The sequence below is a fragment of the Chinchilla lanigera genome, unplaced genomic scaffold (assembly GCF_000276665.1).
Source record: "Chinchilla lanigera isolate Chin_1 unplaced genomic scaffold, ChiLan1.0 scaffold00004, whole genome shotgun sequence".
NCBI classification, from domain to species: domain Eukaryota; kingdom Metazoa; phylum Chordata; class Mammalia; order Rodentia; family Chinchillidae; genus Chinchilla; species Chinchilla lanigera.
In genome coordinates, this window is record NW_004955405.1 from 11,554,916 (window position 1) to 11,577,042 (window position 22,127).

At 38.7% G+C, this 22,127-nt stretch overlaps 1 protein-coding gene across 1 annotated transcript in view; it reads left to right on the plus strand.

Annotated features, from left to right (window-relative positions):
• Nucleotides 1–19,589, plus strand: part of Lgr5 (leucine-rich repeat containing G protein-coupled receptor 5) — a 67,422-nt gene extending 47,833 nt beyond the window's left edge. The window contains exons 8-17 of the mRNA XM_005374681.1: nucleotides 2,814–2,885; nucleotides 3,038–3,106; nucleotides 3,248–3,319; nucleotides 6,353–6,418; nucleotides 7,702–7,773; nucleotides 11,765–11,836; nucleotides 12,607–12,732; nucleotides 13,874–14,019; nucleotides 15,406–15,489; nucleotides 16,958–19,589. Of these exons, the coding sequence (XP_005374738.1) occupies nucleotides 2,814–2,885; nucleotides 3,038–3,106; nucleotides 3,248–3,319; nucleotides 6,353–6,418; nucleotides 7,702–7,773; nucleotides 11,765–11,836; nucleotides 12,607–12,732; nucleotides 13,874–14,019; nucleotides 15,406–15,489; nucleotides 16,958–18,045 (1,867 nt within the window). The 3' untranslated portion in view covers nucleotides 18,046–19,589. The remainder of the gene's footprint in view (nucleotides 1–2,813; nucleotides 2,886–3,037; nucleotides 3,107–3,247; nucleotides 3,320–6,352; nucleotides 6,419–7,701; nucleotides 7,774–11,764; nucleotides 11,837–12,606; nucleotides 12,733–13,873; nucleotides 14,020–15,405; nucleotides 15,490–16,957) is intronic.
• The last annotated feature ends 2,538 nt before the right edge of the window (nucleotides 19,590–22,127 follow it).

Consider the following 22,127-nt stretch of genomic DNA (forward strand, 5'->3'; position numbering starts at 1 on the left):
TATGGTAAATCTCTGTCTATTCATAACCAAGCCGTGCATTGAGTAGTCACATTTTTACAAACTAGGCTGTCATTCTAGAAAAGTCATATGTTCTAAAAAGGAGTAGCTGAGGATTTTTAGACCATGAAATAATAATAAAATAGTTATAACTACAAAGTATATCTAAATCTCTGTTTTACATTTAACACGGACTGATTGATGATAGACATAGAGAGAAATAAAAACTATACTGCTCAGGCTGACGCAGTTAAAGGACAGATGCCTGACCAAGGTAGGGCTGCAGCGCAGGACGGGCCCTGGGCCAGTGGTGAGAAGTCTCAAATAGACAGAAGAGTAAGGACAACTTTTGAACATTACGGGCACTTCTTGGCAGATGTTTGTCCTGTGCCAATAGATCAAAAGGTTTTCTGGAACCATGTGGCATTTGTTGTGGATGAACAAACAGAAACAATCATCGTTTCTGAAATGCTCTGGCAATATTTTGACAAACTAACTGCCTAAAGTGTACTGACCAATAAACGTTAGTCTTCCTTACAGAGTATTTACCTATTAAGAGGTTGGCAGATTGCATCACCTTTGCTCCACTTCCTCTGCTACCTCTGGCTTAATCACTCTTGACATGCTCATAGGTCCTGAGGTAGGCTAAGGGCCCTTCACAGATATTTGACCTTCCATCCACTTTTCCATAGTGTTGGCCATTTTATTTCTGGAACTCTCCTCTCTGTGCTCCTGCTTTCATCTCCAACTCATCACTACCAGCCCCTTCCTACACGCCCCCACCTCTGTTCATACCTTGGTGTCCTGTCAGCCACCTCTGCACCTCCCATCCTATCCACACCCTCTTTTCATGCCCTTCTGCCAGCTGTTACTTCTCAGTCTGTTACCAGTGGAGGAGGCTGGTCTCCATCTACTGCCACAGGGTCCTAAATCAGATCAACTAAGCTATGTTCATAGAAAGAAGCTGTTAATTTCCTTTGTGCCTGTGATTCTGTCCCCTCACTGTGCTGGTTGAAATTCTGTCCTGTAGGTCCATTTTAAATTCCATTTCTGGAGGTTTTTCTTAATCTCCCCTGAACATATGAGACAATTCTCTCCTGACAGCCACAGAACTCCTTAGTGGTATTGGCAATATTTCTCCCTTATGCACGCAAGTATGTACATTCATACTGGCCCAGTGCTCATGCATTTGTACATGGATATGAGCACAATCAGATTCCTGTAAGCATATGGTACAGCAAAGGATAATGTGACATGATGAAGAAAATCCCATTTTTAAATCGTAAAGTATATATTGCAGTTCCAGCTCTTTTGATCACTCTCTGTCTAAGGGAAAAGAAAGGATCAAAGAGTAAGAGGACAGAAAAGGACCTAGGTTTATTGTGCAATAACTATTTTCCAGGAACTGTGATAGATGTTGCACACATAGTAGCTGTTTTAATTCTTACATGAATCCTACAACTAAGAATTATTATCTCAGTTTAACAAGTACAAAGATTGAGGATCTGGGGTAAGGAGCTTTCCCAGGTATCTAACCTGGGAAATTTTCTCCTCCAAAAGGAAATATCCTTACACTATGTGTCAAAATTGCTGCATGGGCCAGGTGAAATAGATGTAGAACTGCTCTGTCAAATAGAAGGTTGTATGCTGTTATTTGTTTGTTTAATCCCAACTGATTCCTAGCTCCTTTAGAGCTGGAACAATTTATCATTCTTCATACTCCTAATATCCGGCTGGGCGTGGTGGCTCATGCCTATAATCCCAGCACTCAGGAGGCTGAGGTAGGAGGATCACTGTGAGTTCAAGACCAGCCTGGGCTACAAAGTGAGCTCAACGCTAACCTGAACTGCACAGCAAGACCCTGTCTCAAAAAGATAAAAATACAAAACAAAAAAAGAAAATCACACTCCTAATATCTAGCGTAATGCCAGGGGCAAAGTAGATAACCAATGACAGTTTGTTCAATAAATAAGTCTTTAAATACTCTTAATATCTACCTTCCTACTATAAGCATAGTAAAACTCCATGAATTTGTTAAATTTAATTAAACTAGCAGGGTGCTTCCGTTAAGAGGTGTGTGAGGGACTCCACTGACCAGGGAATTCAAATACATTTCACCTACCTTGAAAACATCTGCAAAATAAAATAGGCTATAAGCTCTAGTACTGTCTCTCCTGATAGAGCAATAACTAATTCAAGAAAATTCTAATGTGAGAAAAACTCTAAGTAACTCATTACTTCTCAAATAATTTTAAAAGACTCGTATGGATATTATGTAATATTTGACTGGAAGGTAAAACCTCCAGTAGATTAATTTTATTTTCTTTAATAATAACAATTACTAGCACCAGAAATTACCTCTTTGCCCTTCAATGAATATTCTACAGACGTTGAAGGCAGAAAAAAAATTTTTAAGTCAAAGTCTCTCTAGGTAGTTCAGGCTAGGCGTGAACTCGCTATGTAGTCCAGCCTGGCCTCAAACTCACAGTGACTGTCCTTACAGGCATGGGCCATCACACCTGGCTCAGAAGAAGATTTTAAATATAGTCAATTCACTTGTTTTTTTATTTAAGTAACTACCATTCATATCTGCCTTACTATCAGAAATTATAAATTTTGTATACTATGAGTTTCTTACCAAAAGTCTCATAATGTGAATCAAAATACTTGCAAGGTTTGCCTGGAGCCAAATAATCAGGAATGGTGTTTAATATAGTAGAATCAAAATTACCTAAATATATTTAGTGTATTGAAATTTTGAACAGATATTCATTCAAATTTCATAATAAGACATTGGTATTTGGATTTTTTTTCAGACATTTTTATGAGAACCCCATCCAATTTGTTGGAAGATCTGCTTTTCAGCATTTACCTGAACTAAGAACACTGTAAGTACCTGTGTCTCTTCTAGAGCACAGTTCTCCCACCCTGCAGGACTGGTGTAAAGACCAAAAGAATATTCCCTACTCTGAAAATGCCAATTTAAATTACCCCTTTCTAGAATCTTCTTCCAGTAATATTTACATACTCCTCCTCCTAGGACTTTGAATGGTGCTTCACAAATAACTGAATTTCCTGACTTAACTGGAACTGCCAACTTGGAGAGTCTGTAAGTACACAAGTAGGCTCTTAACTTTCCCCAGAATATAAACTAACCTTGGAGCCTGATCAGCTTTAACATCAGTGAGTCAAAATATGTCACTGTGCGAAGCAGGAATAAAAGAATGATGTCTGGTTTGTGTTTTGACAGGACTTTAACTGGAGCACAAATCTCATCTCTTCCTCAAACCGTCTGTGATCAGTTACCTAATCTCCAAGTACTGTGCGTATCAGTAAGGCAATAATGTTGTGTAAACAGACGACTTCCATTTAAAAGGAAAATGGAAGACAGTATTTCAATAATCCTTTAAAAAGGGAGAAAGTGCTTTCCTTGCAGGTCTCCAGGAAGTCAGGCCTCCTTTGCTGCCCCCTTTGGCCCGAGCTCTCTGCCATGACCCTGGGGAACAATGGACACATACCCTTTGCTTCCAAGCACAGCGCCCCCATAGAGCTCCAGTTGGCACACGTTTCCTTTCAGAAAGTGGATACGAATAAGCCAAAGTAATTTCATTTCCTTTTTTAAGGCTTTGCAGAGCAGAACAAAATAACATAATGGATCAACAACCCAAGATGAATGCCAAAGTAAGAATTGAGTTATCAAACTGGCACAAACCTTGATAAAGGTGACCAAATATTCTTCTGGTATAGCTGAGGGCACTATGTGCTAATGTTTTATCTGATGGTTGAACAGCTTGCGTATGTTGTTTCTGTTGACTGAGGGCTTATTTTCCTGCCTTTCCCATGTTCTATGGAAAGCAGCATATAGGGATTTGAAGAGCTTTGATTGGACCTAGTTTCAGCTTCTCCCTCAGCTTCCACTCATGATACCACATCCCTGTAAGCACTATTGGGACTTGATGACAGGGCCCTTAGTCCCTTGCTGTGCCTCTGCCCTCACATCACAGACACCTGTCACAGCTGAACGCCTGTAATTTTACCATCGGCTTTACTCAGCAGCGGAAAAGCAAGCAGCACTACATGTGTTAAGTAATGTAGAATGTCTGCCACACATGGTTCTGCCTTCCCCTCAGCTCTATGCTGCCACACCACTGGGGACCCTAGGTACTCAGTGACATGGCAGTACAGTAACTTTGTGGCAGGCTCGGAGTCAGCCACTCATGTATTCAGGAAGGAGTAATAGAACGAGTCTCCTCTTGTTTACGTCACACCACCCTAAAAGGTGTGGGCGTAGTTAAGAAAGCTGAGAACTAGTGAAGTTAAGTAAATTTGTCAGTCATACCACAAGAAGGTAGCAGAGTTTGAATTTAAATATAGCCAGTTAGATGGAATAACTGGGAGAAGTATGTGTACAACAGGAAGTGGAAATTTGGGGGCCATCTTAGAATTGTGCTTTGACTCACATGTGCCTCCATTTTGTTACATGGTGAATAGTAAACCACCAGGTCCAGAACTGCATGAACTGAAGTCAACTGATCAAAAGCCTGATTTTCTGTTCAACTCCAGGATTCCTATGTATCAGCACAGTATATTGAACAAGTCACTATCTCTTTGAGGCTCGGTTTCCCAATCCATAAGATGAAGAAATAGCACTTCCTTCAGAGGTCCATCATCAGGATTAAATGACTATATGCCAAACCCTTATAACAGCACATCTGGGACATCATAAACTCTTTTTTTTTTTTTTTTCATAAACTCTTACTGTTAATTCACCTTTCTCACTTTCTTTTATTATTATTCTTAAGATACTATTTCTTTACATGGAAACTTGAAAGGACTGAAAGAAAACAGACACATTAATGATAAATAGCATTTCCAAAGCACTTTAACCTATAATATTTATTTGTTCTCAATATTCCTGAAAGGTGGGGAAAACTGGTATCCTCTCATGTGAGGAAGGAACTGCCTAAGACATCAATGCTTTAGTAGTTGCCTCCCCTTTGTGGAGATTACCTGGCACACCATTCCAGGTGTGTGACTTTCCCTACGTGGTAGCGGGTAATCTTAGGTCACTCATTTCTTACTATATGGGGATAATCATAATGTCTTTCCCATAAGGTAGCCACAGGATTAAATGAAGTAACTTAAGACAGCTGTAAACATCATACCTTTATGTAAGAAGTGCTTCATCAGTGTTAGCCGTGGAAAATCATTAAGTAGAAGGCAGGTAGAAGGCAACACTAATGTCTTTAGGTAGAAGGTTTTATGTAGCTTTCTATCAAAGTACACATGGAAAGGATTGCCCCCTATGTAGCCTATAGAGATGAATGAACCAAATCATTACCATCCTTTTTTATAACATGTGTGTCCATCTTAATACATTCACTACTTTTTAAAAATGCATGCCACATTTTAGCCAAGTGTATTATTTTATAATTGTGGAGTCTTGCATGTTTGTTTTTTGCTTTGGGGAGTGATATTTAAAATCTCTATCATAAACCACAAATTTGTATCTCTGAACAGCTTCATTCAACACATGTATAGGAACTAAACTCTACTTCAAAATAAATATCATTTACTTAATAAATGTAGAACGAAGCAAACAATTATAAGAATGAAAAAAGTTTAAGACTTTTAGAAGACTGGATTTCTCAGTTGTTTAATGGTGATCTGGTTTTAAGAATCAGAATCAGGCATGAAAATGTGTTAGTTGATTCGCTGATAACTTTTAAAACATGAGACAAGGTTTTTAAAAAATATATCTATGTTACTTTATCTACCAGTTATTCTAACATTCTGGAAATTACCATGGCTTGTTTTAGATTAGTTATATTATCCTATAAATATGTCCAGATGTCTTTGTTATTCTGTAATTTGTTGAGCTTTAGCTGAGGACTTTCTTAGACTTTTTACCCCTTTATAGTGATTGATTTCAAAGTTACTGCTATGTTTTGAATTGCTGGATTTTGTTTTAAGTTGATTAGAAAAGAACCAAGAATGACTTCGTCTTAATTATAGAGATGGAGCAGTTTTTACTGACAGAAGCATAATCATTGCAGTAAGATAATAGCTAGAACATCGTAAATCGTCACTGACAAAATATGAAGAAATTCATTAAATTATTTAAATCAATTAAAGAATTATAATGGTTGCGTTTCAGTAAACATTCAAACCTGTTGCTTAATCCAATAATGCCTGTGACTACCTGATCCATATCAGGGCTGTGGAAATATCCAGTCAGGGTTTGGAGGGTATAATGGCTTGGAAGAAAAAGAGACAGACACCATTCCTTACTATGTAACATCATTCCTTACAATGTAATGTTACATAGTATGTTTTTTCACCTTCTGTTTTTCAGGGACCTGTCTTACAACCTAGTAGAAGATTTGCCCAGATTTTCAGCTTGCCAGAAGCTTCAGAAAATGTACGTGTCTTTGTGTCTCAAAGTAAGCTAGCGAAAAGCAAGAGCCCGAATACCTTTCTCCAGGTCACTGGTTTCTTCTCACTGGTTTCATGGCTTACTGGCCAGACACTTGATGTTTTCCTTCTTACACACATAAGGAGTGACTGTGGAGGGGGGCTAGAGAGTTGGAGAGCAGACAGTATTATTTCCTGCCTCCTGCTATACTGTAAGTAAAATGCTTCCAATGTATCTTTTTCCCCTGACTCAGCGTAACAGTGAACCGGGTTTGTCTGAGCTCTGAAATTTTTCTTCTTTTGCAACTACAACAAACTCACATATCAATAAGTGGTGATATTTTTTAATATAGGGGGACATGGCTTTGTGTGTTTGTTTCACAGTAGTCATCTTTAGAGGAATTACCACGTTTGCCATATTTAAGTTGCCATAGACGTTGCTTATGCATGGAACATTTTGGAATTATCGCCTTAAAACTGCCTCTCTCACAAAACATCAACCTTATTGCTTTATAATCGTACGTTTTTATCAAAACAACATTAACCATCTATCTTTCTGTGCTTCATTTTCTCTGAAAGCCTTTGGGTGATTAAAAAAGATAAACTAAGCAAATTCATGTTTTCATTTTTTGGATTTTTTCTTTTTTTTTTTTTGTCTTTTTTTTTTGGTCTTTTTGAGACATGATTTCACTTGCAGTTCAGGCTGGCATTAAACTCACTTTGTAGCCCAGCCTAGCCTTAAACTCTCTGCAATCCTCCTGCCTCAGCCTCCCAAGTGCAGGAATTATACGCGTGCTCCACCACGCCCAGACAAATCCATGTTTTAAAAGGTGAAGATTTGACATGCCAGTAGAGGAGTCCCAAATCTTTTGAAAGATGATGGCATGTTTAGAACATGGTTTTATATACTTCTAGGAGAACTTGCTGATTTGAAAAACAGGGACTACTTATTTAAGTTTATAAATTGCAATTTTTTGTTTGTTTGTTTTTTTCTTTTTGTCTTTTTGAGACAGGGTCTCGCTATGCAGTTCAGGCTGGCCTTGAGGTTACTTTGTAGCCCAGGCTGGCCTCAAACCTGCAATAATCCTCCTGCCTCAGCCTCCTGAGTGCTGGGATTACAGGCATGCAGCAATGTTTTTTAAACAAAAACCAGTCACTTGTTAGTCCTACCGTGTGTTTCTTTGATTGAGGGCAGGGGATTTCCCTGTAAAACTCGTAAAACTCCTCTAAAGTCTGCAATCTTTGGAACCAATGACTTTGAAATCAATCTTTGAAACTCTGTCATTTCAGTGACCTCAGACATAATGAAATCTATGAAGTTAAAGTGGACACTTTCCAGCAGTTGCTGAGCCTCCGATCTCTGTGAGTATCGCCACCTAGCACCGGCCACAACACACAGCACTCCTTTCTCTTTTAGGGTGCCCCTGATATTTTCTTTTTATTGTATACTGTTGGGCTTTTGTGCATATATTTGCAATGAAAAGGCAAGTATTTTGCTGCGCATAATTTGCAGGGGTAAACTTAAAAGTAGTAAATGTGCAGTTATGCTTTCCACCAGTCAGCTGACTGGTGGAAGAGGAAGGGAGACCAAGTTATTTAAAAGCCCACACAGTGTGAGACTATCCACAACCAGGAATGGCAGGCAATAGCTCGCAAACAAAAACGGGATGGTGATAAAATTCAAACCTGCGTGCTTTCCTCTCCCGGTTGAGTGGAGCCTCGCGTGTCTCCGGGTACTTAGGAACCACCCTTCTTGACCATGAAAGAGGCTGCCTCCAGGCCCTCACCTGCTTCACGAGCGAGAGTTTCTGGAATGGGGCCTGGATATCTGCATTTTCAGAGTCCGCTAAGGTTTGAGCACAGCTGTCCTAGAAAACGTTTCTGTTCCTCAGGCAATTAAGATTCATTATTATTCTGTTTTATTACTGGAAACATTGCATATTTCAAAATTAAGAAATTATATTAAATTTTTTGAAATTTAAATTTATGCCTAGTGTACACAAAGCCCTGGGTTTGATCTCCAGCACCACAATAAATTAATTAGGTAAATAAATTTTAAATTTTAAAAAAGAAAGCTTAGTCACATCAGTTTAGGAAACAATACTTAAAAACTTTTATATGCTGAAATTGGATTTCAGTGTGATTTTGTGGAATGGTGACATATAATGTTGTTGATGACATAATGCTTACATGGAAGTACATTTATTAGCAACCTTTTTATTCACTGACTTCTAAAGTATTTCTTAATAGTTGATTAAATAATACTATGTCTTAAACCATTTTAAATTTACTTTACAGAATCACTTTTTTCCAAAAATTTACCTTGAGTACCAACTTCTTCTGAACTTAGTTGTTTTACCCTTTCTGTAACTTTTCCTTTAATTTATTTGCATTGTTATTTTACTTCTTAAGAAATATATTAAAACATTACCTACTTTTGTCACCTACCTTCTTTAGCAGATTTGAGCTCTGTCATTTCTATTTCAACAGGCTGTTCTCTAAGGCTGGCAGAAGAAATAACACAGACTGTGAAGGCCGCGAGGGGATCTTTCTGAATCCCTCCCCTTTGACTTGCCAGGCATGGTGGCGCACGCCTGTAATTCCAGCACTCAGGAGGCTGAGGCAGTTGGATCGTTGCAAGTTCGAGACCAGCCTGGGCTACAAAGTGAGCTCAAGGCAGGCCAGCCTGAACTGCACAGCGAGACCCTGTCTCAAAAACAAACAAACAAACAAAAACCCTTTGACCTCACATACACTTACTCAACTGATTCTACCAACTCCATTCTCTCCATTGTTTACCACAGGCCCTCAGAATCACCATCCTCCTACCACTGCCTCTATCCATTTACGTCATTCTCCAAAGAGATTTCAAACAATCTTTCTTGCATAGATATTACTTCCCTGCTTCTGAAATTTTCTGATTCCCCTCCTGTCTTTAGGATTAAGACTACTTTTCCCAGCACCACTTTTTAAAATCCTATCCCATGTTCCTGGTTCAGTCTCGTATCTCTTCCATGCATTCCCACTCCACCGGTACATAGGCCGTTGTTTGTCCTGTCCCCATTGCCTGTCGAATTCCTTCCAGCCCCTGACTATGCCCCTAGTCATCCGAGAAGAACAGCCCCGCCTGTCTTTTGGCTTACTCCTCTTGATGCACTGTGCACATTCTCTGCTACAGCACTTAACAGCACTGTCATCAGGTGGACCATTTCCCATCTCAAAACAAGAACTTCATTATCTTTTTATCACCAGGGTCAAGCACAGTGGTCTCTCATTATTTACCTAAGAATCCAAACATGGCGCTCTGAAGCCAGTGTGCTTGATTTTGAATCCAGTTCCTGAGATTATTTGTGGCTTTGGGCATCCGATTTCTCACACATATGTTCCCCTTCCCTCATTCATCAAGAGAGGATAATAGTAACATCTACCTCTTAGTGTTTTGTCGAGGGTTATAAAACAGTCTGTATAAAAAAATTTCACAATTATTCCTGGCACATAGGAAGTACGTAACAATGTTGTTGTTATTATCGCTAGAAGAAGTATCTAGCCTTTTAGAGTATGTCAGTGATGGTCCTGGCAGGAAATAGAATCCACCCCACTTGATTTAAACAGGAGACACCATATAGGTGGGGCAGGGAGCAGGCAAGGGATAGGTGTGCACAAACCAGCTGCATCACAGTGACAGGAGGAGAGTGGCATTTCCAGAACACAGAAAGAGCTTAACCATGGAGAGGTATGCAGTGATTGAGGAGGTGTTCAGCTGATGTCAAAGATGTGCTTCCAAAAGAGCAAAGGAGCAGCCCATGAGTGCCCAGACTCCCGCTCTGTCCTGTGGGGCCTCCATTGGAAAACCAAACACAGCAGCACAGAAAAGTGGACAGTGACTCCTGCAGGGCTGCTGGGAAGATTCTGGCTCATGGGCTCACACACTAGGAAGCCATTAGCATCCTTCACACATACACATTTTCATATATACTTAAAACCCAGTCAAGCCACTGGAAAGCCCCACAGAAGAATGTGGCCTACATTCCATGTTCTGCTCTGTGAAGCTCACCTCTGGTTTATATATTCTTCTCAAAGCTGCCAGTGAGATTTTGATAGATGATATTACTTGCTCACCTCAGCAGGTGTGCACTCCCTGAGCGGCTTGATAGAAGACAGTCTCCTTGCTCTGCTATGGAAGCCCAGAGGACACTGTACCTTTCCACCTTCCAGGTTTTCCTCCCCTTCTTAACTGCCATCTTCTGTCCTGAGACCAAAGTGAAAAGACCTCCCAGCTTCTTCCAAGCAAGGAGGACAGGTCCCTAAGAAACCATTTAAATGAAATGTGAATATTCTGTGGATTTTATTTATTCAAGGTAACTCGGGGACCCAATATCATAAACTCAGTTCCTGAGAAAAGTTGACTTTAATCACATTCAACTTTTTCTAATGCCTGCATCTTAGTTACCCTTGTTTGTTAGGCATTTTTAAAAATGAAAACCTTAAAATTCATGGTTCTTTTTAAAATATAGACGTTCTTAGCTGGGCGTTTTGGCACACTCCTGTAATCCCAGCACTCAGGAGGCTGAGGCAGGAGGATCATTGCAAGCTTGAGGCCAGCCTGGGCTACAAAGTGAGCTCAAGGCCAGCCTGAACAGCATAGCAAGACACTGTCTCAAAAAAACTAAATAAATAAATTAATTAAATATAGACCTTATCTCTAATTATCCACAGAAGTTCTTCCAAAAGATTTTATTCCTACTAAACTGTCTACATTTCATTATGTGTGGCAAATGCATTTTATTTCTCCATAAAATGTACATTTTTTGCTATCAAAGGACTTAATTTCTGACATATGTTTGTCCCCATTTTATTCATATTCTGCTTAAGAAATTACTTGTTAATATTGTTTCCTGGGAGTGGTATTGAAAGCGTCTTTCACGAGCTGACATTTTGATGATGTGCACCAATTCTTGGTTGAGCGTCATTATTTATCAGGACATTTTAGGATTTAAAATATACTCGTTTGTCAGAAGAGCCTCAGAATACTGTCTCTTACCACTCTCCTATCCCCACAAATTTTAGAAAAGCCCTAATAAAATTTTACAGACATATTAAAGTCAACCTTTTAACAAGATGAGGATAAAACTGAAAACATCTTCCTAAATGACTTTGCCGTGATTACTTTAATGAGGTCAATCTAAATCCTGTCTTTCATCATCTTTCACCCTTATCTTTATCTGAAGCACAGTTCAGTGAGCTAGCTGTTCTTGATCTGAATGGGAATTACATTTTGATAGAAGACTGACTGCATTTGATTAACCCTCATGTGGACTTCATTGCTTATGTAATTCTCTCTCTTTCTAAATAGGAATTTAGCTTGGAATAAAATTGCCATTATTCACCCCAATGCATTTGCTACGTTGCCATCTTTAGTAAAGCTGTGAGTATTTCATAACTTGTTTGTGGCATGTTTTTAATAACTGGGGGGCCACTTGGTTAATACAAGTGTTTTGAGTGAAGACACTCATGGTGCGGTTCACCCATCCTCGGTGTTCTCCACAGCTGAGCTCTGTCAGAGCTGGGGAGGTGTGTCCCGGGGCTATGTGGGCCTTTAAGTGGATAATTGAAGATCTGAGTGACAGCAGGTTCTGGTTAATCAGGCAAAGTTGACCATTTTTGCTGAGTAACCAGGTGGGATGGAATCAGATCAATTCGGTTCTAAAGGGCTTTCATTTTATTGTTCACCATCTTGACCAGTAGAAAACCTTCCTGTCCCTTTTTTTCCTCTTCCTCTCTCCAGCTCTTCTTTGGCCTCCTCTTTCTTATTTAATAAAGAAACAAGGAATTGATCCAAGAGAACCTCAGGAGAGAAGGATGGAAATAATCCCCCAAACTTTTACTTCTGATTCCTCTCACTTTTCAAATAAATGTAGCAGCTTCCTTTTGATTTTGGGTGTCCCCATTTGGCAAAATGAAACCAAATATAGAACAGTTTGGATGAAATTAAAACTTTCCCCCTGCAATTCTGATTTTAAATAGAAAAGTTATCAAGAACTAAAACAAAAGTAGTTACTTTTACCATTAAGAGGAAGGACCCTTAGAAGTGTTTACTGAGTAGTTTAATCAACTTTAGGTTGCTTTTCTTTTTCTTGACATAAATGTTTTATGCTAACAGAGACTAAAAGCCAATTGTTGTTTGATGTTTTGCAGGGATCTATCCTCCAACGTTCTGTCATCTTTTCCTGTAACTGGGTTACATGGTTTAACTCACTTAAAATTAACAGGAAATCATGCCTTACAAAGCTTGATATCATCTGAAAACTTTCCAGAACTCAAGTGAGTTTGTCATTAAAACTAATAAGATACATTTGTGGTCATGTGAAATAACAGACATGTTACAGTGGTTTTCTAAATTTATGAGGTCATGAGACCCTTTTGAATTACATTTCATGCCCTCAAGTCCCCCACCCCCTGAAGTGGGAGAATGTGTCTTCCGGACCACATTTCCTTTCCTTCTCAAAGATGTCTTCCAGAATAACAGAGTTCATGGAGAGAGTTTGAAAACCACTGACCCATGAGATATAAACTGGGACATGTAATTAAATAACATCATAACAATGTTCTACTCCTGTTGATAGTTTCTAAGTCATGTAGCTTGTGCATATATTCTAATAAAATATAGTAAATTAACATTTAAGGAAGTAACGTTCTTTAAAACTTGTTATGCTTATTACAATAAAGAAGTATCATAAAAGTTTTTATGTGTAAATATGTTTAAAAACATGTGTGTGTGTTTTAAACCACAATACTTTTTATATACAGTACATTTAAAAGCATGAAAGTAATAAAACTTCAAAAGATAGTTTAGAAAAAAGAAGAGAAGAAAAATACATATTATGTGTTTTCTTTGTCGATTTCATTTTATTTTTAATTATTAGAATCTAAGTGTTCATAGACATTTATATCACATTTTATTTATTTATTTATTTTTGTCTTTTTGAGACAGGGTCTCGCTATGCAGTTCAGGCTGGCGTTGAGCTCACTTTGTAGCTTAGGCTGGCCTCAAACTTGCAACAATCCTCCTGCCGCAGCCTCCCGAGTGCTGGGATTACAGGCGTATACCACTACGCCCGGCTATATCACATTTCAGTCACTTAAAATTATGTCACAATGTTACTATAACTTTCCTAGCAGTCATTTTTAACCATATTAGTATGAATATTTTCCAACATTTGAATAATGGAAGTTGTATGAGGCAGCTTCAGTAATTATCAACATTTTGTGGTAATAATTATAACTCCATTGTTGTTATATGTAGCACTATAATGAACATCTTTATGCCCAACTTACTTTGGATTGTTTAGGTTAAACCCCAAGGTAGAGTCATTTGCTGAAAAAAATAAAACAAACACTGTATTTAATGACCGATCTCTTTAAATGTGTGTGTTTTTTTGTTTTGGTTTTTGTCCTTTTAAAGGGTCATAGAAATGCCTTATGCTTACCAATGCTGTGCATTTGGAGTATGTGAGAACATCTACAAAATTTCCAATCAGTGGAATAAAGGTGATAACAGCAGTGTGGACTATTTCCATAAGAAAGACACTGGAATGTTTCAAGTTCAAGGTAAAACTTGCTATGTCACAGTAATGAAATTATTCCTGGAAGGGTCTTGAAAATTCATCAAATAGATTATCTGAACTCCAGAGCTATCCTTTTGTAAACACCCCAGCAAGCTGAAAATCAATCTCACTTTTTTAAAGACTTACATAAAAAGAGCAAGCTCTCTCAGGATTTATTCTACAATTTCATCTGTTCAGTTGGTGAATTCAGTTATATTTATAATAAATCCTCCTTAGCCTATGTTGTCATCAGGGGTAACTCCTCATAGCAGTATTTCCATAAACTTTTAAAGGGGTCCCACCCCTGTGAATAAATTTTCTAAACATGCTTCTGAACACTTTTCTCCAGAAGATAAAAATCCATTTTTATTCCTACGGCCTGGGGAGAGTAGAGAATATATACATTTTAGATCCTTCCATATTTCAGCAGAAAGGTTTAAGGATTCATTTTCTTTTCCAACTAATTTTAAATCATTCTCCCTTCCTATCCCCCACCAGGGTATCTGTCAGGAAGGTGAAATGAGATAATGTCTGTGAGGCCCTTGAAGTAAGACATTACTTAAACAGAGAGCAATGCATCCAACCACACCTGTAGTAATGAGGAGGCCCGCGGGCGGCACTCCCTCTTTCCTTGCCAACCCTGCGAGTTTGTACAGGGTCTAAAGAGAATGGCTTCGTCTTCTTTGAGCCTTAATGATTTGTTGATGTTAAAGCAAGCGTAGTTCAGTCTATTTTCAGATGCATATCTGTTGAAGGGACCGTATCTTGGCTTTTTTTGTTTAAGTCACATGTGTCTTGCTCTTATTCCTGCTTTAGATTTTAGTTTGTTTGTTTTTTTTCCTGTATCACCCATTCTAATTTCTACTATAATTTATTCATCTGAAAAATGGAAGTGCCCAATAGTATGTGCCAGGCAGTACACTAGACCCAAGAAATACGCAATAAACAAAAGGTGTAACTCCTCCATGAGTTTATTTTCAGGTAACAGACTTTTTTTTTTTTTAATACCAGGAATCAAACTCAGGACCTTACACTTGCCAGGCAGGCACTTGTGCCATTGAGCTATATCCCCAGCCATAAGTTTATTTTCAAAGCCCCATGTTAGAATTGCACAAAAACTTTTTTTTTTTTTGAGCCAGGGTCTCAGTATGTAGTGCTCACCCCCAGTTGGGCTGAAATACTGAGGCATAGTGGCTTGAGTAAAATAACCAAAGCCAACTTTGTCATAGACTTGGAAGAAAGCCAAAGCCCAGGGAAAGCAGGATATCTCGCTTTCATTTCCCTTTGTAACAGTTCCTGTGTCAAGGACAACCCAAAACTTCCTCACGGGGATTTGGTCTCTTGAAAAGAGAGCCAGACCTAATCATTCCAGCATTTCTCCTTCCCACAGATGAGCGTGATCTTGAAGATTTCCTGCTCGACTTTGAGGAAGACCTGAAAGCCCTTCATTCGGTGCAGTGTTCACCTTCCCCAGGTGAGAGGTTTTAGAACTGGGTCAGCAGCAACAGCAGCTGCTATTGACTCTGAGGCCGGCTGCGACAGTGTGGCTGCCTTTCAGAAGGAACTGTGCTGCCAATCAACACGCTCCCCACAGGGACCCACACAATGCAGATAAGTGTTCATTCCCTGAAGTTGCTCTGCACTCACAAACAGACTGGGGGGAGGCTTCTCATCCCGATTAATAGAAACTAAAGAATCAAGCGTGTAGTTAAAGGTATATGTAATTGTTAAAGCAATATTAGCAGTGTAGCCTGAAATAGTATGCTACATAGTCTTGCTTTATGTAATCATTGATTTATGAAAGTGATTTAAGTCTTCTCTGTAAATAACTATTTAGTGAAAGCAATTTGTACAGAGAAGTTAAAACAAAGGGAGGAAGGAAGGAAGGAAGGAAGGAAGAGAGGAACAAAGGGAAGAAGGGAGGGAGGGAAGGAGGAAAAAGAAGAAAGAAGGAAAGAAAGAAAGACTACTAAATTCACTTAATTGTCCCATTCCCAGAAACAAAATGAAAAAAACAGTTGGGAATAGTTAATATTTATGTTTGAAATTTAGATTGTTCCATGTTCCTTGCGTCAGAGTTCTGTTACTGTAACAAAATAACAAACTTTAAAATGGAAAAGATTTATTTTGGCTCATGGTTTTGAGGTTTTAGTCCGTGGTCGCTTGGCCACATTGGCCGCACAGAGCATCAGAATGAGAACCTAGGAAGGAGGAGGCCTGTTCACCTCCTGGAGGCAAAGAAACAAAGAATCAGAGGAGAGCTCAGAGTCACGCTGTCCCCTTCCAGGCCACAGCTCCGAGGATCTAACTTCCTCCTCTAGGTCCCTCCTCCTGAAGGTTCCATCACCTGCCGGTGAGGCCACAGGTTGGAGACCAAGCCTTTAACATGTGGGTCTTTGAGGTACATTTGAGATGCAAATGGAAAAAAAAAAAAAAGATCCAAATGACAGCATTCTTTAACAGCAAATGTTAATCTAACACAAAGAAACAAAGGTGAGATTTTCATGAAATATATATTCATAACACCCATATTTCATTTTCTAAAGTTATGCAATATTTCCCAAGGACTCTCTTTTTCTGCCTGTGAAACGTGATTGAAGCATGCTGTAGACACAATGAAAAATCTAGGTGATCTGGCTGCTTGTGTGAACCTGACACTGCTATAATTTGGAGACAATAATCCAGCAACAGAAGCTCCCCTCTTTCAGTTCTCTGAGTGTGCTCTGGCAACACCAGCATCTGGTGTGCTTGCCTTGCAGTGGTGCAGAGACTCCGAGGTGATCCGTGGGAGTCTGAGAAAGCAGAGCCCTCCGCATGGCGCTATGAGTTATGAAGGCTGTTACTGGGCTGTGTCTCTTGGGGTCCTACTGAAAAACCAAAAGGGTAATGTGGCAAAAATAGCTAATCCCATTTTGACACAGTGCTTGCCTTTGGATTTTCAGGCCCCTTCAGGCCGTGTGACCATCTGTTCGGTAGCTGGCTGATCCGAATCGGAGTGTGGACCATAGCAGTTCTGGCACTTTCTTGTAATGCCATGGTGACCTCAACGGTGTTCAGATCCTCTCTGTACATTTCTTCCATAAAGCTGTTAATCGGAGTCATCGCATTGGTGAACATGCTCATGGGCGTCTCCAGCACTGTGTTGGCTGGCGTGGATGCCTTCACTTTTGGCAGCTTTGCACAACACGGTGCATGGTGGGAGACTGGCGTTGGTTGCCAAGTAATCGGTTTTTTGTCCATTTTTGCTTCAGAATCATCTGTTTTCCTGCTTACTTTGGCAGCCTTGGAGCGTGGGTTCTCTGTAAAGTGTCCTACAAAATTTGAAATGAAAACTCCTTTCTCTACCCTGAAAGCGATCATTCTGCTCTGTGTTCTGCTGGCTCTGACCATTGCCGTGGTTCCCCTGCTGGGTGGCAGTGAGTACAGTGCCTCCCCACTCTGCCTGCCCCTGCCCTTTGGGGAGCCTAGCACCACAGGCTTCATGGTAGCTCTGGTCCTACTCAACTCTCTTTGCTTCCTCATCATGACCATTGCCTACACCAAGCTCTACTGCAGTTTGGAGAAGGGAGACCTGGAGAACATGTGGGATTGCTCTATGGTGAAACACATCGCTCTGCTGCTCTTCACCAACTGTATTCTCTACTGCCCTGTGGCTTTCTTGTCCTTCTCCTCTTTACTAAACCTCATATTCATCAGTCCTGACATAATCAAGTTTATCCTTCTAGTGATTGTGCCACTTCCTGCGTGTCTCAATCCTCTGCTCTACATCCTCTTCAATCCCCATTTTAAGGAGGACCTTGGGAGCATGGGAAAGCAAACCCACTTTTGGATGAGATCGAAACACCCAAGCCTGATGTCTATTAATTCTGACGATGTCGAGAAACAGTCTTGTGACTCAACCCAAGCCTTGGTAACCTTCACTAGTGCTAGCATAGCCTATGACCTGCCTTCTGATTCCGGGACACCACCAGCTTATCCCATGACCGAAAGCTGTCATCTTTCATCTGTGGCATTTGTCCCATGTCTCTAATTAACATGGGTGGGGACAATTTTCAAAAATTAGAAACCTGAAAATGTGAGACTGAGGACATCAAGAGCAGTAGCTAAAACGACTGAGTTGAAACTTGGTTTAATAGCCAAAAAAAATCTCTGTCAGTGTGAAAAAGCTGAAACCTATTGGTACTTGAGAGTGTATTATAAACCTACACGCTGCTTGTAGAATTCATTCAGCTAAAACGTAGATCAGTCGCATGATTTATGTCACCCCAGATCCAAAAAGCATACTGAAATGTTCTTCCAAAAAAGGTTCTCCATGACTTTAATTCCATTCTCCAAGGTAGTCGTTTGGGGTGGGAGAACTCGCTTTCAAAATGGGTTTATTTAAACCCCCAACTTCCTTAAAGATGGTTAGTTATTAGGAAAATATAGGTTGTAAATGGCCTGTATTACTAAGTAAATGTTGTGAACCATAAGATTTCATTTTAGTGACCATGTGGAGATGTTTTAGTCTTCTATTGCATTTTCCCAGAAAGAATCCATCCAAGTCACCATATCTTTAATGTGTAAAGATTGTAAGGCAGTATTAACTCATTTGTACTCATATCATTTTTTAGAGATACTGGATTTTATGACAGCATTCAGTGGTTCCACGCCTCCTCTTCCCAGTGGAATAAAACTGGTTACAAATATTTTGAAAGGAAACTTAACAGAAATTCCTAAATTGCTACTAAGGCAGTCATGTGCTGATGAACTTTGTCTTATCTCATTCATTTTTAATTATTTTGCTGTCCATAGCTCAGAAAGAAAGTTCATTGCTGGCAATGGACATAACCTAGAAAAGGTAGCAATCAATGTGGGATATTTTATTCCTGAGTGAATACACATTTTTTGCAAGAGGTTTTATTGTTAATTCAAATTGATGCATATCTTAAGATAATGATCAAATACAGATATGACATAAATTAAGTCCACTGATGTAACTTCTCAAACATGTTTCTCTAGAATTTTAGCAACTATGTATGACACCACTTTGGACTCTGCAGGACTTGGGAACATACTATCCTGTTTATTTAGCATGGTTCAGCTGTGTTCTTTCTGGATCAACCACTTGACATGAGAAACACTACTTCTCTGCTTATTCCATATCAATACATGTGTTTGACAATTTTAAAAATATGAAAAGTCAAAGGATTAATTCTTAACTTCTATTATCCTACATTGGCTTCATTACGCCCAAACAAAAAGGCTGTTAGGTAGATTTATTTTTATATAAGCATGTTTATTTTGATCAAATGTTTTAACTTGGAAGTGAAAAAATACATTTATGAGATGTTTTATAAGATGTGTAAATATAGAACTGTATTTATTACAGTAAAGATTCAGTGACATTAAAGATAATAATAAACCATGTACAGTGGCATAGTCTTCCATATATATTGTGTTTCTCTGCCCATTTTCCTTAAATTCATTAACTGTATACATGTAAATATATAGTACTTGTAAATAGGTTCCAAATCTGCTTTTATATTGGGTACAAAATAAATTTGTAATAAAATGTGTGACTGTAAAACAAAATACTTTCTAGTCTATTTATTGAGCCCACGTAGTCCCCCTAATGAAAACACTTGGTGTTTAGGTACATTTGCTATGGAAGTATTTGCACTCTGATATTTTAGATATATTTGACTTCCATTAAGAAATAAATCTTTCACAAGGATAAAGCAAAGTATCTTTGTCAACTCCTAGATTATATTAACTGTTATTGGTAAGTCATTTTTCCATGACATTGGTAAAGGTTATTGTCCTCGTTGATAGTTTAGGTTTTATAACCAGAACCTGCACTAGTGCCAAACTTCTTTTGCAGTGTAAGCAGAAAACCACACATACCCACACAGTCTGAAAAAAGATGTATGAATAACAAGTCAATCTTAAATTAGTCAACATGGACAAGAGTTCTCTATAAATTTTTCCTTTAATGCAAACACATTTCACAACCATGTCAAGGCCAAGATATGAGGATATGTGATTCCTACAGCTCAAAGAAATACACTGTTCTCCTTTGTTTTTCATCACCCAAGGTTTGTAATATGAAATAATTTTTCTACACTTTAAGCAGCTTCATTGGTGATTTCTGCTCTCCCCGTTGGAAAATGCCAACATTATTGCTAAGATCAACCTTTTTACAGCACATTCCCAGGAGAAAACATTGTTCCCCTTTGGTTTTCATCACCCAAGACCCAGTACTATTTCCCACCTATTCATCGGCCTTAACCACACACTTTAGCCTCAACCTAGTTAATAGGTAAGCCCAGTTAATAGGGTTTCACAGGTGCAGTCCATGGTGGATCATTCCTTTTTATCTCACTTCTCTTAGCCCAGGCAGCAGACACAGAAGGTGCCTTCAGGGAATATATCCCAGTATTTTTTCTCAACATACTTGTTTTAGGGTATTCAAAGTTGGGAACAAGTTCTGGCATTCCACCTCTGGATCTCCTACTCAAGAAACCATGTCAGTAATGTAATTTTTGAAAAAAGACACTATAATCATTCTTAATTTATTTCTTTCAAAATGAGTCTACAAGGGCTGGTGCTCTAGCTCAGTAGCACAAGTGTCTGTCTAGCAAGTGCAAGGTCCTGAGTTTGAGTCCTGGCACTGAAAAAAGTAAAAAAATAAATAAATAAAGAGAAATAAATCATTAAAAAAAAAAATGAGTCTACATACCTTTTTACTTTATCAACAAGACACTAATTATAGCAGACCTCACCCCTAACACTGCTTTATTGTTGAATGCTCTTCACTATAATATAGCATAATCAGACAGAATTGGAATTATATGCAAAAGTAAATAAACCTACAGTGAAAAGGGGAATACATGAAATACATATTGACTGACTGAACAACAACCTGAATAAACACCAAGACAATCAAAAGAATATAATTAGTGAACTAGTGTAAATAGTTAACAAGATCTTTGTGGCTTTTTTTTATAGTACCATGGGTTGAACCCAGGATTTTCACATTGAATTACATCCCAAGCCTTTTTAAAATTCATTTTGATACAGAGCCTTGCTAAGTTACTAAGCTACCCAGGCTGAGCTCAAACATGCAGTCCTCCACCTTAGCCTCCTAGAGTGCTAGGATTTCAGTAATGTACTGTTTTTAAAAATGAGTTATTTTATTCAGTAATGGGCTGTTTTAAAAAATGGGTTATTTTATTCAGCAGATGCTTCATACCTATTATGTGCAGTGTTCTGTGCATTGGGGCTAATAAAACAAGGCCTAGAATTTGCATTACAAGGGAAGGCAGATAGGTAATAAGCAAATAAAACCAAGGAATTGTCTGATAGAAACATGAATGAAGAAACAGCAGCTATTTGGAATAGCAGGGAAGAAGTGACAGACAAGCTACCTTAGCTATGGAGTTAAGAAAAGGTCCCTAGAAAGGTGCTCTTTATATTGAGACTTTATTTTTATAATGGAGCCATCTTTGCTTTTGTGATCAATTGGTTATATTAAGCAAACTCATCAACTATATTCCTCTGTTCATACATCACCCATAAAAAAAACTGTTATGAATGACTTTTTTTTTTTTTTTTTTTTTTTTTTTTTTTGTCTTTTTGAGACAGGGTCTCGCTATGCAGTTCAGGCTGAACTTGAGCTCATTTTGTAGCCCAGGCTGGCCTCAAACTCAAAACGATCCTCCTGCCTCAGCCTCCTGAGTGCTGGGATTACAGGCGTGTGCCACCATGCCTGGCTACAAATGACATTTTAATAGAAAAATATGTTAGGCAGCTGTTACTGCACATAACTTTTTCTCAACTATTCCTGAAAAGAAAAGCATTCTTATGTGAAATAGAAACATCTTTTTATTTGATTTTGGACAAAGATAGAAAAAGAAGGTAAAAGTAAAGAAAATAAACTTAGTGATGTTCTTTTCATTTAGAGCCCGAAAAACTTTAACAGCTAAAAAAAAAAACAACGTCTGGTTTCATTTATTAATCTTGTCATTACATTAGGCTCCTGGATCTATTAGCCAGCATGAGAGCAGGTGCCAGATAAACTGACAGAGTTCATTGTGACCATACTACTTCCACTCAAGATCTTCAGCATTG